At 52.3% G+C, this 20,189-nt stretch overlaps 1 protein-coding gene across 1 annotated transcript; it reads left to right on the top strand.

The window, feature by feature from the left end:
• The first annotated feature begins 535 nt into the window (after positions 1-535).
• On the top strand, positions 536-19,315 carry NFXL1 (nuclear transcription factor, X-box binding like 1). Its single transcript, XM_078856696.1, has 23 exons — positions 536-873; positions 2,812-3,068; positions 3,568-3,759; positions 4,434-4,546; positions 5,116-5,252; positions 5,701-5,879; positions 6,180-6,341; positions 6,769-6,869; positions 7,789-7,903; positions 8,528-8,652; positions 9,249-9,371; positions 9,676-9,766; positions 10,066-10,186; positions 10,624-10,783; positions 12,524-12,609; positions 13,176-13,197; positions 13,900-14,025; positions 14,205-14,371; positions 14,888-14,957; positions 15,084-15,194; positions 15,884-15,970; positions 17,080-17,133; positions 18,048-19,315. Exons 2-23 carry the CDS (start codon positions 2,813-2,815, stop codon positions 18,219-18,221), a joined length of 2,772 nt encoding a protein of 923 aa, XP_078712822.1. The 5' UTR covers positions 536-873; position 2,812; the 3' UTR covers positions 18,222-19,315.
• The last annotated feature ends 874 nt before the right edge of the window (positions 19,316-20,189 follow it).

Raw genomic sequence — 20,189 nt, forward strand, 5'->3', positions numbered from 1 at the left:
GGCGAGGAGGGGGGGGGCGAGGGGGGGGGGGAGGAGGGGGGGGGGAGGAGGGGGGGGAGGAGGGGGGGGGAGGGGGGGGGGGGGAGGAGGGGGGGGGAGGGGGGGGGGAGGCGAGGAGGGGGGGGGAGGGGGGGGGGAGGCGAGGAGGGGGGGGGAGGCGAGGAGGGGGGGGAGGCGAGGGGGGGAGGCGAGGAGGGGGGGAGGCGAGGAGGGGGGGCGAGGAGGGGGGGGGGCGAGGAGGGGGGGGGGGCGAGGAGGGGGGGGGGGCGAGGAGGGGGGGGGCGAGGAGGGGGGGGAGGCGAGGAGGGGGGGGGAGGCGAGGAGGGGGGGGGGGCGAGGAGGGGGGGGTGCGAGGAGGGGGGGGGAGGCGAGGAGGGGGGGGAGGCGGAGGCGAGGAGGGGGGCGGAGGCGAGGAGGGGGGGGGGAGGCGAGGAGGGGGGGAGGGGGGGGGAGGCGAGGAGGGGGGGAGGCGGAGGCGAGGAGGTGGGGGGGGGCGATGGGAGGGGGCTGTCGAATCGATGCGGTCGACGCTCGATTTGTCTTTGAGTTTCTTAGGCTTCTTCCTGGACGCCGCTGGCCACGCGAACGGCGTCTCGCCGTCAAGAAGAGCCCCGAGGGGCTCTCGACGAGAGCGATTCGTTTTTTTTAAACATTCAACTCAAAGTGAAGACCTCGTTCGCGTTTAAAAACAACCCGCGGTGTTTTGCTTTAGCGAATTAAACGGCGATAAAAGTGCCGCGCATTAGGAATCGGGGTACGGGGATCGCGACCATCTCGCCCCAGTGGCTCGTGGAGTGGAAATTCGCGCTGCAGCTGCTGCTGCTACAGCTGCTACAAAGCGATGACAGCATCGGCGTCCTTGATTTAAACCAAGTGAGATTAATACCTTAAATGTGTTTGTTGACAAGGTGAGAGACTCCGAAGGTGGCCTAGAGGCTGCAATGCGCGGGAGGCGGCGGTCACCTCGTGAGTTTTGGTGCAAGCGGGCAAATGCCCCCCGGGTCGTGAATGTTGTTAACATTATTGGGGTGTGTTGTTGTTGCTGATTTACTGGTCGACCGAATGATAAACACCGGTTATATCGAGGTATACGCCAGGGTACGGCAGATTTGCCCGTAGAAATGTCTCGCAGTAAACATAATTTGTGTTAATATATAAAAACTGAAACGAAGGAAGCTGCCAGACGTCGGTGTAATGGTTAGCGCACTCAACTCGACTTGCAATCCAGACGACGCCGGTTTCATTCGATCTCCCTGCGCGGCATTTGAAGCAACGTGGTTCCTGAACCCCCCCCCACCTCGCCTCTGCCCATCCACCAGCACTGCACAGTGTAAGGGGCCGGCCATAAATGACGTCACGCACCTAGGGGGAGAGGAGGGTTTGATAATTGTGACGTCACATCGAAATGCGCAACTTTAAATAAATCTAGAATTGTTATAACAACACTAATTGTTATAACAACACTCCTACAACATCAGAGTGCAGCGCCACATTAAATACGCACTACAATGACAATAGTTTAAAGCGATATGAAGCGTGTTTTATTTTCAAAATGGAAATATGGTTTTGGGGGAGGGGGCAGAGCTTTGTGACGTCATATTTGAGGGGGGGGGTCTGACTTTTTGTGACGCCGTGTGACGAGGGGGGGGGGTCAAAAATCGTCCAAAATCGCGTGACGTCATTTATGGACGGCCCCTAAAGGGTCTCGCCGCCGTCGATAGGCAGGTCGCGTGCGGTGCGGTAAAGTGTGGTGGGTACGCCCAGCTCATCCCAGAAGTCTGGTCAGGGTGTGCTGCCATAGAGCTCCCCGAGTGGAGGAGACTCTTCCGCTGGCATTTAGAGAGCAAGCAATTGACTGAGAATCGAGAGCAAATTCACTTGTCCCGCCGTGCCGTTAGCACGTTAAGCGCATGCCAACCAGTGCATTTATTACTAAAATTTACACAGGATATGGTTATCGGGCCCAGACTTTCTGAACTGGCAATCATCTTCTGAAAATGGTTACCGGTTTATAGCAGTTGTTGCGTAACAACCCCAAAAAAACATTACATAACATCTGGTGCGACGCCTTGATTTGCCAAAAATTTGGCCTAAGAATTTTAAATGTAGTTTGTGAGGTGACGAACATTACTCTCATATGGAAGAATTGGTGGGAAAGTGCTACCCCACCTATTGTGCAGAACAGAGGTTACTCGGAGGGATCTGAGGAGAGAAAGTTCTGTTATATCCACTTCAGTGGGACATTCTCTAAGAGGAAAGTTTGCACAGCATTGTGTGAGATAATGGATGTGTTTGCCTCATGACATGACACTGTAGCACAATCAAGATATTCTTTGTGGGAAATTTAAATCAGTCGTTGAGATTGACTATTTCTTAATTTAACCAGGAAGACTGTTGAGATTCATTCTTAATTTAACCTGGCAATATTCAATTAGATTAATTTTAAGAAAGGCCGTGTTCACAACTGGTCTTGAGCCTGGACTTGAACGGGGGACAGGGAGTCGACAGCATGAATGGCTGGGAGAAAGGGGACTGCAGACGAGGGGGGGGGGGGCAGCAGAGGAGATTAAGCAAATAACAATACTAATAAATGGTAAAAACGAGACCAAACAGATCAGAAAATGTATTATTTTATTATTGAGTTGAATCACAGCCCCGAGTTGTGACATTGAATCACTACTCTTGAAAGTCATCAATATTAAAGCTCCAGCATTCATCTTCCCTTTGCTAAGCCATGCAAGACCCCGCTGATGGAGAGTCTTTATCTTCTAACCCCAACTCTCTCCTCGCGCTGCTCCCTTCCCTGTCCAGGATGGACGGCCCCCGTGCAAGGGGGCCCACGGCAGGACGGGGCCGTGGTCGAGGAGGGGTCCCCCCCAGGCCTCCGGGGAGCGCGTGGGCGGCAGGGGTGCCCGGAGGAGTTGCGGGGTCGCTTTTCCCGGGCGGGAGAGGTCGGGCTGCCACCCCTGCTCGCCCTCCAACTCCGGTGGCAAGAGGTCAACCGGGGCCAAATATGGGGCCCGCTGCTGGTGGGGTGAAGGTGACGCGTGGGGGCGCATCCATGGACGGTAAGAGAGACAGCCGTGGTTGAGTGAGAAACAAATACAGTCACGGGCAACCTCGTTATCCCCACATCTCCTTGTTCCCCAATGTGACCCATGTACCCATTCCTCCTCCTCGCCGTGTCTGTATTGCTGTGTCTCCCCTTCACCCCCTGTCTCCATGTTTTTCTCTCCCCTTTTCCTCTGTGTTCCTGCATTAACATTTCCCCTTGAACCCCATGTTCCATTCTCTCCCGTGTCTTGTCCATTTCTTCTTGTGTCCCCCATAATCCCATTGTGCCTGTGTTCTTCTTTATTCCTTTCCCTTCTCTTCCATGTCCCCGTGTCCCCGTGTCCCTTGGTTTTATGACTCGACATCTCCTTCCTTGTGCCCGTGTATCTTGTGTCTCCCTGCTCTCTTTATCCCCGTGTCACTTTTCCCCGGGTCCCCATGTCGTTATCTCTCTTTTGTCCCCATGCAACTGTGTGCGCATCTCCCTCCATCCAACCCTTGTCCCTATACCAGGCCGTTCAGCCCAGCAGAGATTCCACGAGGCTCAACTCGCCAACCAGGCGGCCGCCAGAAAATTCACCAACGATTGCGACAGGTCCACCTCCTCGGATGATGACGACGACGACGATGAGGATAACGACGTTAAGGAAGCGCAGAGCAACAGAATCCTGGACTCGGCGCTCCGCCAATACACAGGGCAAGCAGGCAAGTGCTTAAATGTGCATTTATGCATGTGTACATGTGTGTATGCACATGCCGTACACATGGGTACACATCACAATTTGGGGTCGAATATTTATCCAATTATGGATATTTTTGTTGTCTCGTTTGTACTAACCCGTTTGTGTTGTTTCTCATTTTCCCTGTCTTGTTGCCAGTTTTATTTTAAATCTCCATGAGTCGAAATGTAACATGAGAATACCTTTGCATGTAATGTGTAAAAAATATCAACACAAGCGGTTGTCATCAGGCAATTTATAAAGGTTTGGGGACCCTCCAGAAAGATAGTCTTCAGACTCGGTGAAGCTTTCCTAGGTACACAGGCATAATCTGCCTGTATATCTCTATGCATCTCTCCATGTGTCTCCAGAACCAAACAGTAGTCTCAGCCCTCTGCGCTGCAATCTCTTAATAATGCCTTTTATTTGCCCAGGAACGAACTCTGTCATGGATTATTTAAAAAAAATGATATTAATGAGTGTTTGGCTTCATGTGGAAAGAAACTGGAGAACTCGGATAAACTCCACCGAGCACATGAGGGTATAACACAGCCATCTTCTGGCCACCTTGCAGCCCCATGACCGACTATGACTTGTGGAAAGCCCCGGGGGGTCGACCATGCAAGCACTAATCGAGCTCGATCCCCTGTGTGCGTGTAGGCACGGAGGGGGCGGTTGTGCTGGAGAGGACGAGGCAGCTGCTTGAGGAGTGTCTGCAGTCGGGGGCGCTCTCCTGTCTCGTGTGCATCAGCAGCGTGAAGCGCACGCACGCCGTGAGCGCGCGCACGCGTGTGGCACACATAGCACACGCCACACACACCACTCACACACTCTGAATGGTGTGCACCACACATGAATAGCATACACCAAACACACGCTGTGAATGGTGTAAACCATACACCACATGCACATATTCATAGCATACACTACACAGACCACGAATGGTGTACACCACACACACACATGCATAGCATACACCACACACACTAAATGGTGTACACCACACACATGCATAGCAAACACGGCAAGCTGTAAGCACACGCCACACTCACACGCACTGCACAGCATGCATCGCTCACACGCGGTACAATGGAACACACCACACACAGAATTCAGGGGAATCATACACTGTGTACACCATACGTGCACACGCAGCATGTGCAGAATACTCAGTGTACACCACACATTCACACATTGCTTGCACAGCTACACCCTACATGCACGCATACAGCATATCCCATGTGCACTGCATGTACCCCTGTGCATTGTGTATAATCGTATGTATTGCATGTACCTATGTGTATTGATTGTATCCATATGTATTGTGTATATGCGCGTGCAGGTGTGGAGCTGCATGGGATGCTACAGCGTGTTCCACCTGCCGTGTGTGCAGCAGTGGGCTCGGGACAGCGCTCGCCTCGCTGTGCCCTCCCCGCTCTCCCCACAGCTCTTCCCGGCTGTCGACACGCCCTGGCACTGGTGCGCATGGGCATACATGGGGGGGGAGGGAGGACGGAGGGTTTTCGCCTTCGCAAGGCAGAATGTCGGGACGGCCGCGAACTTTAAAGGGTTCCTGAAAAGTAGTTGATTACAGTCTTTCGTCAAAATTAATAAGCAGCCAATATATCGCCTTGATATATCTGTCCACATACAAAATAAACGTATTATTACACTTTCCATTAACCAGGAGGCCTTTTGGGAGTCCACTATTTCAGCAGATGGGTGCAATAGAAGCACACTTTGGACCGGTTTTGACATGCAGTGTGTCATCAGTAGAGTCTTGGTTGCTTGAACCAATGCTGGTGAACTGCCAGGTGTTATAGGTAAGAAGCCGCTATTAGCTGTGGGTCACAATCTTTTAGTCTATCAACTTTACGACGAATATTCCGAGCTCTAATCGCAGCGTGTCCCCACGGCGCGCGTGCAGCCCCAAGTGCCGTCACGAGTACGCGCGGAAGGAGGCGCCCAGCGTGTACTACTGTTGGTGCGGCCGGGAGCCCGACCCCCGGCCCGACCCGTGGCTCGTACCGCACTCATGCGGGGAGGTGTGCAACCGCGAGCTGCGGCCGTCCTGTGGCCACCGCTGCCTCCTGTTGTGCCACCCGGGTAACTCATACACTGGTGTACAAAAACACGCACGCATGCATGCAGAGGGCTGCCAATCTACACACGCATGGCTGCCCACCCACCTACACACACCTACATAGGCAAAAATGTTGCCCACCCACCCCCTCGTGTGCTGTTCTGGTCTTCATAGGTCCTCGCTAAAAGCACTTGCCCAAACAGTCTGTTAAGGTTGTACAGCAGTTGTTTGTATTTGCCTTTGCGTCTTGACATGTTTTCATTCACTCCTTGTGTGCATGCCCCCCTGCTCCCAACCCCCCACCCCCCAATGCCCCCGTGCAGGCCCGTGCCCCCCTTGCCCCCAGGTGGTGCGCGTCCCATGCCACTGTGGAGGGGGCGGCGTTCAGAGCCGGCGCTGTGGGGGGCGTGCGTGGTCGTGCGGCACCCCCTGTGGTCGCGCCCTGCCATGCAGGCAGCACAAGTGCAGCGTAACGTGCCACGCAGGTACGCACGGCATGTATACACACACGCGTCGTGCATGCACATACGCTACGTAGGTATGCAGTACTTGCCTCAACAGACTATTTGGGGGATCATTGTTTTGTGTGTGTATGTGGTCTATGTAGGTTGTGGGGTACTATACTATAGCGGTTAGCAGCGCTCTACGCTACAATCCCAGCCACCCGAGTTTGATGCCCACTCAGGGCCAACACCAGTGAGAAATATCTGAAATGGTCCTGGGCCTTCCCGGGGTCAGTACCTGGTACGGTGTGTAAACATCAGCACTGAAGAGACAAAAGCGGCCGGGCGTGGTGCTGGTGACCCCCACCCCCTTGTGTGCCGTGCTGACCTTCATAGGTGCTCGCTAACAGCACTTGCCTCAACAGTCTATTCAGACTATACAGGGGGACCTTTATCTTTTTGTATGTAGGTGAGTGTCCCCTGTGCCCGCACGTGAGCTCCCAGCTGTGCTGCTGTGGGACCTCGCGTGCTATGAGGCCGTGCAGCTCCCCTGACTGGCAGTGCATAAAGGTAACATGTGAGCACACACACAAACACACACACCCACACGCACCCACACGCATGCAGAAATGCACACACACTAAGACATAGTCATATACACGATTACACACCTGTGCATCTTACCCATGATGCAATGCATGCATAGTAGGCGTGAGCCTTGATTTGAATCAATGAATCGATGCATTATTACATGCCTAAAGGAGTGCACGATGAACCTGTTCAGTTGCTGGCCACAGTTAAAGAGGAGTATGGAATATTTGAACCGGTCCTTGGTCTCCCATTAGTTGACTCAGCCTTCCCTGATTACCAGGTGTAACGTGTTAATAAACATCAGCATTGGGGAGAGGCAAAGGGGGCCATGTCTGGTGATGGCCACATTACTTTCTCATGGTCGCAAACAGCACTCTCCCCAACAGCCTATATCGGTTATACGGGAGATTTCAATGCTTATCTGTGCATCAGGCACCTCCGATTAGCACAGTTGGCTACATACAGTGTGAAAGAAGTTTAATTTATATTATAAGCGTGCATCTGTGTATATCTGCACACGTGTGCCCTGGTGTGCATGGGTGTGTGCACGTTTATGTGCATGAAGGCATTTAAGTGCAACGTACACAAGTGTGAGCATGTGTGTCTGCATATTTGGGGAGTGGTAGGGTCGCGGTTAGCGCTACAAACCCAGTGACTCAAGTTTGATTCTCACTCACAGCCAACATCGGTGACCAATATCTGAACCGGACCTGGGTCGACTCGGCCTCAAATGAGCACCTGGTGCGGTGTGTAAACATCGCCACTAGGGAGGCAAAGGCAGTCTGGTGTGGTGCTAGCCACCCACCCACTTGTGTGCCGTGCCGGCCTTCGTAGGTTCTCGCAAAGAGCACTTGCCCCAACACGGGCGGGTCTTTGTCTTTGCATGCGTACGTGTCAGGTGTGTGGGAAGGCATTTGACTGTGGCGTACACACGTGTGAGCTCGTGTGCCACGCGGGGGCGTGTGGTTCGTGTCCACGCTCCGGGGAGCGCAGCTGTCCCTGCGGAAAGACAAGTACGTACACACGCGTATGCGCACACGAGCGTGCACGCATCCACCTGCACACACACTTTCACACACACAAGTAACTCATGCGCACGCTCAGGATTTGCATATGCACACGCACATACCTACAAATACAAGTGTTCAAAGACACATGAACACGTACACACGTACTTGTACACGCACACACGCATACACGCATGTGCATACACATACATGTGCATGTACATGTGTGTGCACAAGGACATGTGCACACTCACTTGCATGATGATAATTTCAAGTGGAAGATGAGATGATGGACAGTTCTGACAATAATTGCGGTGACCGTTGAAAAATTGTTGACGCTGGCAATTCATAATTATCATGTAGACGATGGTAACAATGATGATGGTGATCATGGATCATGATGTCACGGATGGAAATGAAGCCAATGATCACGACACGGCTGATGAGGCATCTTATGATCTTGGCAATGCCGACCACACCGGTCAATACTGACGATGCTGTTGATGGTAATGATGATGACAACAACGCTGCTTATGCTGATGCTGCTGATGACAATGTTGTTAACTATGCTGCCGATGAGGCTGCTGCTGCTGCTGATAATGATGGTGATACTGGCGGCCAACCCTGCAGGGTGCTCCTTGCCGTGCACGGAGGAGGTGTTACTGTGTGGGGACACGTGTGGCCGCCTCTTGTCATGCGGCGTCCACACCTGCGCACAGCGCTGTCACCGTGGACCCTGCGACACCTGCCGGCAGGTGAGGGGGCGGGGACTGGGTGGTCAGGGGTAGGGCTGAACGATTTGGGGAAAATATCTAATTGCGATTTTTCTGACAGATATTGCGATTTGATTTGCGATTACATTTTTTGAAGTCAAGCTTCAGTTCAATATCCACTGTGTAATCGACTTAAAACATGTGATGGAGCATTACCACATGATACCATCAAAATATGAACTTCTCTATGTATTCTAATGCAAGGATGAGAACTTGAAAGATATTAATTGCTTCCAACATGTATTTATTAAAATGTTTGAATTGAAATAGAACAATCAAACATAGAACAAATGTAAGTTAAATAAGTAAAGGTATAATAATAAATAATGAAACCATTCTAATAAGAAAGTAATAGGACTTTTCCAATCGCAAAAAACCGCAGCCTTTGCGATTTACTAATCGCATTGTTTCAAATTGCGATTTAGATTTGAAATCGATTAATCGTTCAGCCCTAGTCAGGGGCTGGCCAAGGGTGGGCGTGGCAGTGCTGGCCTTGGTGAGGGTTAGCTGCGCTGCGTGGTGAGTGTCTGTGTTGTTTCCGTGTCCCTGTGTCCCTACGTCATGGCGCTCACGTGCAGGTGGTAGAGAAGGTGTGTCGGTGCGGCCGCCACTCGAAGGCGATGCCGTGCCTCAAAGAGTATCTGTGCGACACGCGCTGCACCCAGCAACGCACCTGCCAGCGCCACGCCTGCCGGCGCAAGGTGCGTACGTCCACACACGTGTATTTGTGCATCGTATCAACATCGCTACCCCTCATTTGCCCCCGTGGCCCGAAAAGGCACTCGCTAACTAACATCATCAATCTTTCTGACAGGCAGTCCATTTCATTTGGCTTATCTCTGTATGTCAGGCTTGTTACCAATACGTCAACCGTGCTTCTCTGTGCCCCGATGTGTTCCTGCACGTCCCCGTGGGTCCCTTTGTGTTCCTCTGTGTCCCTACTTGTCCTTTTGACCCCGTCTTCCCGGGTACCTGTCCTCTCTCGGTGTGCCCACCACTCCACAGTGCTGTGACGGGAGCTGCCCACAGTGCGACCAGGTGTGCGCCCGTTCCCTCTCCTGCAAGAACCACAAGTGCTCCTCCATTTGCCATCCCGGTGAGATGTGTGCAGGGCATCGTGCCTGTGGGGGTGGGTGGGGGTGCAGTTGGGCATGCATGGACGGGGTATGTGCAGCGAGGCATTGGTGAGGAGTGCGCTATGTGGAGAGTGTGGCGGGCAGTGCGAGTGAGTGGCAAGCGCGGGGTGTGCGTGGTGAGTGTGAAAAGCGTGGAGGTGAGTTGTACGGTGAGTGTGGTGACAGTGTTAAGAGTTGTGAGTGCGGTAGCTGCGTGCATGATGCACGTGGTGAGCGTGGTGGGTGTGTGGTGTGACTGTGCCATGCCTCTGTGCTTCAGGCAGCTGCTATCCGTGCGGGGTGAGCGTGGAGGTGAGCTGTGCATGCGGTTCCACGAATGTCACGGTGCCGTGCGGTAGGGAGAAGCACACGCGCCCCCCGCGCTGCAAACAGCTGTGCAGGTGCGAACCTCCCCCCCCCCCCACCACTACGTTCCTTACACCCCCTGTCCGTGCGTCCCCACTTGTGTACGTACAATACACTCGAGATTTCTCTAGCAGCGTCTAAATGTGATCGCATCTCAAGAACCTGTAAAAAAAACTATGAGCATAGTTTCATGAAAAACAGAACCATGCCTCGTGTATTCCTGTGTGTATGTACGTACCCTTGTCTCTCAGTGTGTCCTCGTGAGCCTGTGTTTGTGTCCCCATGTGTACGTGCATGCTTGCGGGCATATGTGGGTATGTATTAATGCGTGCGTGTGTTTGCGTTTATCCCCTGTCTGTAAATGCTTGTTTGTGGATGTGCACGCGCACGTGTGTGTGTACATGCGTTTGTGGATGTGCGCGTCTGTGTAAATGCGTGTTTGTGGATGTGAGCACGTGTGTTGCTTGTGCAGCGCCCAGTCGGACTGCCACCATGCAGCACGCGAGCCCCACCGCTGCCATGGGGGGCTGTGCCCCTCGTGCCGCCAGACGTGTCGCCTCCCGCTCAAGCCGTGCGGGCACGTGTGTCCCGCCCCGTGCCACGATAACGACACGCTCGCCGAGCCCGCCGCGGTGAGTCGCACTCGCACACACGAAAACAACACACACAAATGCACACTCAAAGACGCAGGCTAAGACTGCCCCCCGTGTAGCCCTTAAACTAAACTAAATAATTTTTATTTTACAAGGTAAGGCCCAATGAGCCATATAGCTCTTTTTAAGAAGCAAAGTGGCTAGTCATGTGGAAATTTATAGCAGCCAAATACTCGCATGATTCTAAATGTGGAGGGAAAAACTGGAGGACCCGGAGAAAAATGCACACGACCACGGGGAGAATATGCAAACTTCAAATATACAGGCGTCAGGGTCTGGATCGAACCCGTGACCTCCTGCATACCAGGTAGGTAACATCTCGCCACTGTAACTGCCCCTCTCTGACAGTCACCAGAACCATGCTCCCTAGAGCCCCTTCCCATGCCATATAAACTCTGGTGCCAGAGAGAGGCTATAACATGCACAGTTCCACTCTCGTAGGAGTAGTTGGCGCTAAACGCCGTAGTGCCTCAATATACGTCACTACACATTTATCATGTGTACACTGTCATTAAAAAGGCTATTCCCGATACCCCAATGAAGCCCTCGTATATCGCTCATAGGTAAAAAAATTGCGCTTTCGGTAACGCACCTCCATTGGAACCATGTTATAACGACCTCCTATAGCGCTGTTTCGTATAGCGTTCCGTTATCAAAAATGCATCCTGAGTGATAAAAGAGGTATGCCTGTACACAGAAGTACACAATTACACAAACACAAACCGGCACAGTGTACAAACTTCCGCATTACTGTGCCCTGCTCTCACATTAGTGTGTATATATACACATTATATAAATATACTAGCAGAAGTACCCGGCGTTGCCCGGGTGAAAAATATATTTCTTAATAACCTTACATATATACACAGATGGGCTGCTACCCCTGCCCCCCCCAGCCACGATCTCCTCGGCCGCTGTGCAGTAATATGTACGGCCTATAGTGTGGTGGGGTGTCGAGGCCTAGTACCGTGCAGAGCCTCCGGCCTCGCCTAAATTGCCCACCCGGCTGAGGCTGGGTACTGGGGCCGTTACCCCCCCCCCCCGCGCTACAATAATACTGTCTAATCGCTATAATTTTATTATCTACCGACCCTATAATAGTAATTGCACACATTGGGGTGGGGGGGGAGTGAAGAGGACGTGAAACTTTGATGAATTTACCTCAGAGTCGCGTGTTAATGCGTGCGCATATTTTTAACGGGAATTAAAAATGGCGTCCACCTCGCAGCGAATGCGTCGCTACCCGTTGCCAGGGGCAACCGCCGTGGAAAACCAAACGGACCAATCGTGTCTCGCAAATCCCTCACATTTCGTCCAATGAAACTGCGTATGGTCCGGCGACACACAGACACACACACAGACAGACAGACAGATTTGCGATTTTATATATATAGATGGGGTGGAGCAGTGGCACAGTGGTTTGCACACTGCACCATGAACCTAGCAACCTGAGTTCGATTCCCAGCCACGGCGAGTGATATCTGAAATGGTCCTGGGCGCGGCTTTACCCAATCCACACTGACCAACGTGGTGGAGTATTGTCAAACAACCGACATGTCCAGCACAAGGTCTTGTGGGTACCTGTACATCTCTACATATATCTGCGGATGTCTGCACATGACTGCAATCTACAATGCTCCTAAACGTTTGCACGCTCGTGTTTCTGCCCATGCATTGGTGCATGTGCGTGTGTGTGCCCGTGCGTTTGTGTGCATGTAGGCTCAGCGCGCTGGCCCCTGGGAGCTACCAGCGCCCGTGGTGAAACGGGCGGTGTCGTGTCCACCGTGCATGCATCCCACCCCCACGTATGTACACGTACCCATGCGCACGGCTCACGTGTGTACGATACAACACAAAGATCCCCCGTATAGGGAAACTGCTGTTAGCGAGCACCTATGAAGGCCAGGATGGCACACGAGGGGATGGGTGACCAGCACCACACCCCCACACACATAGACACACGCAGACCACATAAGTAGACCTAGGAGAGGCCCTAGATCAGTTAAAATATTCACCTATGTTGGTTGTGAGCAGGGATCAAACTCGGTTGCCAGATGTGTAACAAAGTGTGCTAACCACTGCACTTCTGCTCCTCACTGACACATACCCATGCACACAGCCCACATGTGTACAGACCCACACAGACTGTGTGTATACACACATAGCCCACACACCCTCGCATACAGCTCACATATGTACACACAGTAGACCCGCAAACACCCACACACTGGCCATATATGTACACACGCCTGTGTAATAGACCACAGTTGGAGGATGTTATGTTCATCATTGTAATATGAATCTGTAGTAACATGTGCACGTGTGTGCATGTCCGTACGTACATGCTTTTGTGTTTGCGTGTGTATTTCAGGAAATGCCTGGGAGGCCATGAGGTGAGCACTGCACGCCCACGGACTTCAACTCGCGTACACACGCATTCAAACCCGCACTCTGATTCTCCCGTGTAGGAGTGCAGTGTGTAAGTTGTTGCGGCGCCGTGTGGATGTGGCATTGCGATGATGACGTGGTTTGTGGTGTTATATGCTGATGGTTTGAAATGCTGAGTGGTGTGGTTTGGTGTGACGTGAGATTGTGACGTGAGATAGTGACGAGTCTGCCAGTAGTGTGGTTTCATGTGGTGTGATGTGACATACTGGTTTTGCAGTGTGCAGTTCGGTATGACCTTCGTGCTGGTAGTCGATTGTAACACGGTGGAGTGTGACGTGTTTGTTGTGTAGTGCAGCACATGCATGTGCGCATGTGTGCGTGCGAATGCTTTGTGGTTTTGTGCACTGCGCCACTAACCCAGTCGCTTGAATTTGATTTCCGGCCGTGGCTAACATCAGTGTCGAGTGATATATGAACCGGTCCTGGACCTCCCCTAGGGCGACTTATCCACAAATGAGCATCTAGTACGATGTGTGAACATCACCACCGGACATAAAATGGTGGACAGGCATGGTTCTGGCCACACCACCCCCTCGTGCACTGTGATAACATTAAAATGGTGCTCAGTAATAGTACTTGTCCCGGCAGTCTGCGTCGGGTATACAGGGGATATTTGCGTGTGTGTACGTGTGTGTGCGTGCATGCAGGAGAGTGCGTTGCCGTGTCACGCCGCCAGCCCCTCCTCGTGCGGCCGTGCGTGTGGTCGATTGCTGGTGTGTGGGAACCACACCTGCTCGCTGGTGTGCCACGCCGTCACGGGCTCCGGCCTACAGGTGTGTACATGGTGTCTGCATACAGTGTGTGTACGTGCATTAGCGTACGTGTGTATGTCGTAACCAACCCCTTGTGTGCTGTGCCGGCCTTCATTAGTGCTCGCTTAAAGCACTTTCCTTTTCTGTATGTTGAGGTTATACGGGGGATCTTTGTTTTTGGTGTGCGATGTACGTGCCAGGCCGGCCCGGAGTGTGCGGTGTGCGAGGAGGGGTGTGCACGTTCCCGCCCGGCGGGGTGTACCCACCGGTGCAAGCGCCGGTGCCACCTGGGCCCCTGCCCGGCCTGCACACACACCATACGCACACCCTGCCACTGCACACTCGTGTCCATCCATCTGTCCTGCAGGTGTGCATGTACACAACACACACACAGTGGTAATCACCATACATGCGCACACACACACACACACCACTCCTCAGTACACAACAAGGTACACACTGCCTCTCAAACGCACGCGCCAATCAACAATGCATGCCGACACATGCACACGTTGCATACCACATTTACGCACTAAAATGCACCCCACACACACATGCACTGATGTCCACCCTTATATGTATGCATGTTGAACTTCTTTCACACCGTACGCAGCCAACCGTGCTAATCGGAGGTATGGTGAAGGATCAAATACTAATCACAAAAACAGTTCCCTATGTATCTTTCATATTCTCACTTGTCTGTGTCTCCTTGCATCTATGTATGCGTGTCTCCATGTCCCCGCCTCCCATGTTGTCTCCTTCCGTATCCATGCCTCAACTTTGTGCCCATCCCCACGCTGGTCCACACTTGGGCCTGGTGGCATCTCCACGTGTTCTGCGAGCACCCGCAATCTCGCGTGTGCCTCTGTGTCCCGCCCCACAGCGAGCTGCTCTCTGCAGGTGAGACGGAGCGAAGCAAACTGCTCTCCTGCAAGAACCAGTGTCCGCGAAAGGTATGCACCGCACCCACCGTATATACGGTACGTACCACAGTGTATGCTCTAAGTGTGCGTGCGCTCGTGCGTGTGTGTTTAGCTGGTATGTTCTTGTTGTGTTCTGCACTCTGTGTGTGTGTGTAGTTGGAGTGTGGACATCGCTGCCGCGCCCTTTGCCACCCGGGCGCGTGCCAGACCGGCGAGGCGTGTACGCACCGCGTGCGCGTGCGGTGTGCATGCACGCGCATCAAGAAGGTACCGCGCACACATGCACCGCCGTTCTCTATTTGCGTGGTGTGCGAATTTGGAGTGTTATGTGAGGAGTGGTAGTACAATGGTTAGTGCGCTGCGCTACGAACCCAGCGATTCGAGTTCGATTCCCGCTCACGGCCAACGCCATTTACGACCTCAAACATCTGGCGGGGGATGGAGTCGCGGAGACGAATGCACATCTCCTTGCCAACCAGGTGTGCCTTGTCCCTACATGCACACAGGAACACAATGTTCAGCACACTGCGCTACAAACGCGGCGACCACAGGTCGACTCCCGCTTATAGCCAACATCGGCGACGAATATCACAACTGGTCCTGGGTCTGTCCTAGGTCGACTCAGCCTCAAATGAGTACCTGGTGCGGTGTGTAAAATGATCACCACTGGGGAGACAAAGGCGGTCGCGCATGGTTCTAGATACCCACCCCCTCGCATACCGTGCCGGTCTTTATAGGTGCTCGCTACTAGCACCTGCCCCAAGTCTGTTAACGCTATACGGGGGATCTTTGTCTTTGTTGTGTTTGTGTGGGTGTGGGTTGTTCTTGGGTATGTGCGGTGTTTGTTCACTATGTGTGGTGTTCTAATGTGCTGTGGTGTGTGTATGGTATGTATGGTGTGATGTACATGGTATTTGTGGTGTGCTCACATGGTGTTCTGTGTGGCTTGTATGTAGGACTCGGTGTGCTGGAAGGTTCAAACTGGCCAGCTGCGCGTGGATTGCGATGAGGGGTGCGAGGAGGAAAAACACAAACTCCAGCAGGTACATAATTGCCGAGTGAGTGGTCAGCACTCTTAATTACTGAACCCTGGTGTAATGCATTGTCTGTGTGGTGCATATGTGCCAAAAATTGAATAATGTTACATAAGGCAGCCTGCACACAATTTCCATCCTCCCTCAGCAGTTGGCTTGGGAGGTCATCCCTGCCCTGGTCTCAGGCTCTGTATCGCTCTTTGCACCTTTAGGGCAGATGTGAAATCAGCCATCCACTCACAAGTGATGACTATTTCCTCCAACTTTTGAGGCTATGCCACCGTCACAGCAACTGGAGGGGTTTGCCCTGTGTGCGTGGTGTGTGTGAGTGGTGGGATAGAGAAGAGATGGCTCATGTGGTACATGAGGATATGGAGCTGAGTGGACATACCGATGACTGGTACCAGCAGTGTCAAAATTGGCCTCTGTGGAGGAGACTCGTGAAGGACGCTACTGGGCAGTTGGAGGCAGTCGCCCTCCAGCAACAACGGAGGGCAGAGGAGCGACGCTCACAACGAGCAAAGCACCGGGTGGCTAAAGCGCAGCAAGTTGGCACAGTAGGGGGCACAGGTGGTGCATCGGCCAGTCATCTCAGTCAGTCGACCCGTGGCACCTGCTGGGTCTGCCCCATGACCTACACTTCACGTGGCCTCCACATGCACATAGCCTGGCACAAGTGCCATGGTGACGTCACCGCCACTTAGTGGCGAATGGCGGTTGTTGTTGTTGTGCGTGTATGCTGCGGGGGTGCAGGCCTAGCCAGGGCCACACGAGGCAATACTTACAACAACAGTCGGAGTGCCAGGAAACTAAAACGCAGCTAGTGGGCACAATTGGGAGCACCGGTGGTGCCTCTGCCATTCAGTCAACCCATGGCACCTGCATCCATCCCATGATACTTCACGTGGCCTCAGAGTGCACCTAGACTGGCATGGGCACTGTGGTGACATCCCTGCCACTCGGTGGCGAATGGCGGATGTAATTGTTGTGGAATGGATCGGTGTGATATGCTCGGAATATGTAAGTGGTGTAAGTGGCACAGGGTGCGTCGGAAAGTGTTCTTTGCTTGTGGTGCATGTGCTGTATGTGGTGTCGTGCGTGCGGTGTTTGTTGTGTAGGTGAAGTTGGCCGAGGAGCAGGCTGCCTTAGAAGAAGAGGAGAAAAAGAAACAGGTGATGCACGCACACACCCAACTATACATGACACAACAACGGTCGCCATTCAGCACTTAGTGACAGTGACCTCACCATGGTGCTTGTACCAAGCGAGGTGCACTTTGAGGCCACGTGAAGTTGTCGAAGGCTTGCTAGCAGGAGGTCACGGAACAGCCCCAAGTGTTTTGGGTTAACTGGGATGACAACTTGGACATACACATACCCTATCTCATGAATTAACATCTCAACACAAACACACCTGTACATAAAGATAAAGATCCCCCGTATAGCCTTAACAGACTGTAGGGGCAAGTGCTGTTAGCGAGCACCTATGAAGGCCGGAACGGTACACGAGGGGGTGGGTGGCCAGCACCACGCCCGACCGCCTTTGTCTCCCTAGTGGCAATGTTTACACACTGCACCAGGTACTCATTTGAGGCTGAATCGACCTAGGGAGTAGCCCAGGACTGGTTCAGATAATCGTCACTGGTGTTGGCCGTGAGCAGGAATCGAACTTGTGTCACCGGGTTCGTAGCGCAGTGCGCTAACTGCTAATTGACCAATCCCCACACACCTTAGTACACGTATGCACACCTCCACCGATATGAACTCGCACTCAGCTGTGATTGTAAACTTTACTTCATCATTTGAATTTGCCAGTGGGTTTGGACCTCCATGCTGCCGCATGTCTCCGTGTCCCTATGTTTGTGTCTTCCTGTTACCCATCTCTCCATCCCAGTGTGCGTGTGCATAATCCCTCTTTCCCACGTGTCACTGTGTCCCCATGTCTCCCTTTGTATTCCCGTGTCTCCCCACCTGTTCCCCGTGTCGTCGTGAATCCCCATGTCTCTGCGTCTTCTTTTTATCTCGCTGTTCCTGCGGCCTGTCTGTCCCCCGTACGTCCCCATGCATTCCTGTTTGTTCCCGTGCAGGCGGAGCTGGAGTCTTACGCACGTCTCTTCGGGAAGAAGCGCCGTCGCGATCGCTCGCAAGCACTGGCCGCACCCGCTGCCTCGCACACGCGCAGGAACATCGCCATCACAGCCATCGCCGCCACCGTCATCGCCATCATCGCTTCCGCTGTCTCTTACATATACAAGGATTGATCATTACCCATCATCGCATTCATCACCATCATCACAACCATCATCACGAGTATCACCATCATCATCATTGCCATCATCATCACTGTTATAACCTAGGCCAGTTTGGACTAACACCCACCTTCGCCATGACCCTCGTCAGCACAGGTACACTCAATACTATAACAATGTTGGTGGTGGTGATATATTAATGCAGGCTGTTTACTTGAGGGTAATACAATCATGGTTGTTGTTGGAATAAATGGAGCTAATATAGTGATTAGACACACGACCCGAGGCCTACGCACAGCAGACACACATCCGTACACCGATGTACCCCCTTTGTCATTCTATGAATTTTCACGATTCGGGATGGCAATATTTAATCAAATAGATTCTATTAACCAAGTTCTTAGTTGACAGTCTTAGCCCGGCCACTAATGGCTGCACACAAAAAAGCTCATCGCATTATATATTGACCGCAGTGATTTTTTTAAAATGTATTCTTGATTTGAACTGTGGCCCTGAATTGAAATATTTCATACAACTGCAATGGGGTGAATTTTTCACCCCCCTTCCACCCCATGAAAAACACTAAATTCGTCCACTAAACTCGTCAACGACACAGTAAATAATACCAGTCACTCAAACTCGCCACACACACCACTCTTGCCCACCACACCACTCGTGTTCACCACACATGTTCACCACACATGTTCACCACACACACTACTCGTGCTCATCACACACACACTGCTCGCAGTGATATACATTTGTTCTCAAAAGAATTGTGTTTGAAAGTGGTGTGCGCATGTTAAAGAAGAGATATACGGGCAGGAGCGTTCCACTAGAATGGATGGGTTCGAGTCCTGATAGGGTGTTACTCCCCAAGCCGTCATCATCTCTCGGGCTCATGGTACCACGATCCAATTTTATGTCTGTGCATGAGTCTATTGTATCACTCCATCTCATATTAGAAGGGGAGGCATCCTTTGGCAAAATTGTTCAGAGCAACATTATTAAGTGTTTTGTTTTCTCCATTAGCTTGACCAGAGAGACAAGGGCATATAGAGACGTACATAAAAAAAATTAACTCCATTAAACTGTACACAAATACACTGCCTTGTACTGCCATCTGCTGGCCACATAGCCAAACTTATTTTACAATGTCCTGAAGTCAGACCGTTTCATGAGCAGATCTTGATTCCCCATATTGACGTCTCACCCCACCACCTCTGAGCTTGCTTCGTGAACAAGATTTAGTTTAAATAAGGGGCCGTAAGTCAGATTCCGTGGTGCGTGGTGCTGGAGTCGGCAACGACGTTGGTCCCATCGCCTTCAGTGAGTACCCGCGGCACGCAGGAGAGCCACGTTGGCAGCAGGACGGGGCAGGTAAGGGGCCGTCCATAAATGACGTCACGCACCTAGAGGAGGGGGAGGGGGTCAGACATTTGTGACGGGGGGGGGGGGGTGAGAAATGTGACGTCACATCAAAATGCGCAACTTTAAATAAATAGACAACACGTTCTACTTAATTTAATAGACATTCTCCGACAGAGTGCAGCGCCACATTAAATACGCACTACAATGACAATAGTTTAAAGCGATTTGAAGCATGGTTTTTTTTGGGGGGTGGGGCAGAGCTTTGTGACGTTATACAGTATTTGAGGGAGGGGTCTGACTTTCTGTGACGAAGAAGGGGGGGGTCAAAAATCGTCCAAAATCGCGCGACGTCATTTATGGACCGCCCCTAAGGTGGTCGGCGGTTGTGGACAGAAGGTTTTGGGAAGGGAGAGTCAAATCTAATTGTGTTTTTGCTTCAACACATGGGCACCTTACTAGCACATCTGCCACGCATTGAGCGAATTTCACAGTGGAATCGCAGCAGCCAGCCAGGCCCAACGACGCATTCTGCCGATATACCGTCCCGCCACATTCTAAACGTTGCAAGGCAACGATTGTGACCATGGGATGAAGCCCTCCTCCCATCAG

This window comes from Lampetra fluviatilis, chromosome 5, assembly GCF_964198595.1.
Source record: "Lampetra fluviatilis chromosome 5, kcLamFluv1.1, whole genome shotgun sequence".
Classification (NCBI taxonomy): Eukaryota; Metazoa; Chordata; class Hyperoartia; order Petromyzontiformes; family Petromyzontidae; genus Lampetra; species Lampetra fluviatilis.

Bases quoted from the DNA above. Each gene is read 5' to 3' on its own strand.
- NFXL1 (XM_078856696.1), top strand. From the start codon at position 2,813: ATGGACGGCCCCCGTGCAAGGGGGCCCACGGCAGGACGGGGCCGTGGT. The intron at 10,187-10,623 runs GTGCGAACCTCC...TTGCTTGTGCAG, and splicing joins CGCTGCAAACAGCTGTGCAG to CGCCCAGTCGGACTGCCACC. The intron at 15,195-15,883 runs GTACCGCGCACA...GCTTGTATGTAG, and splicing joins CATGCACGCGCATCAAGAAG to GACTCGGTGTGCTGGAAGGT.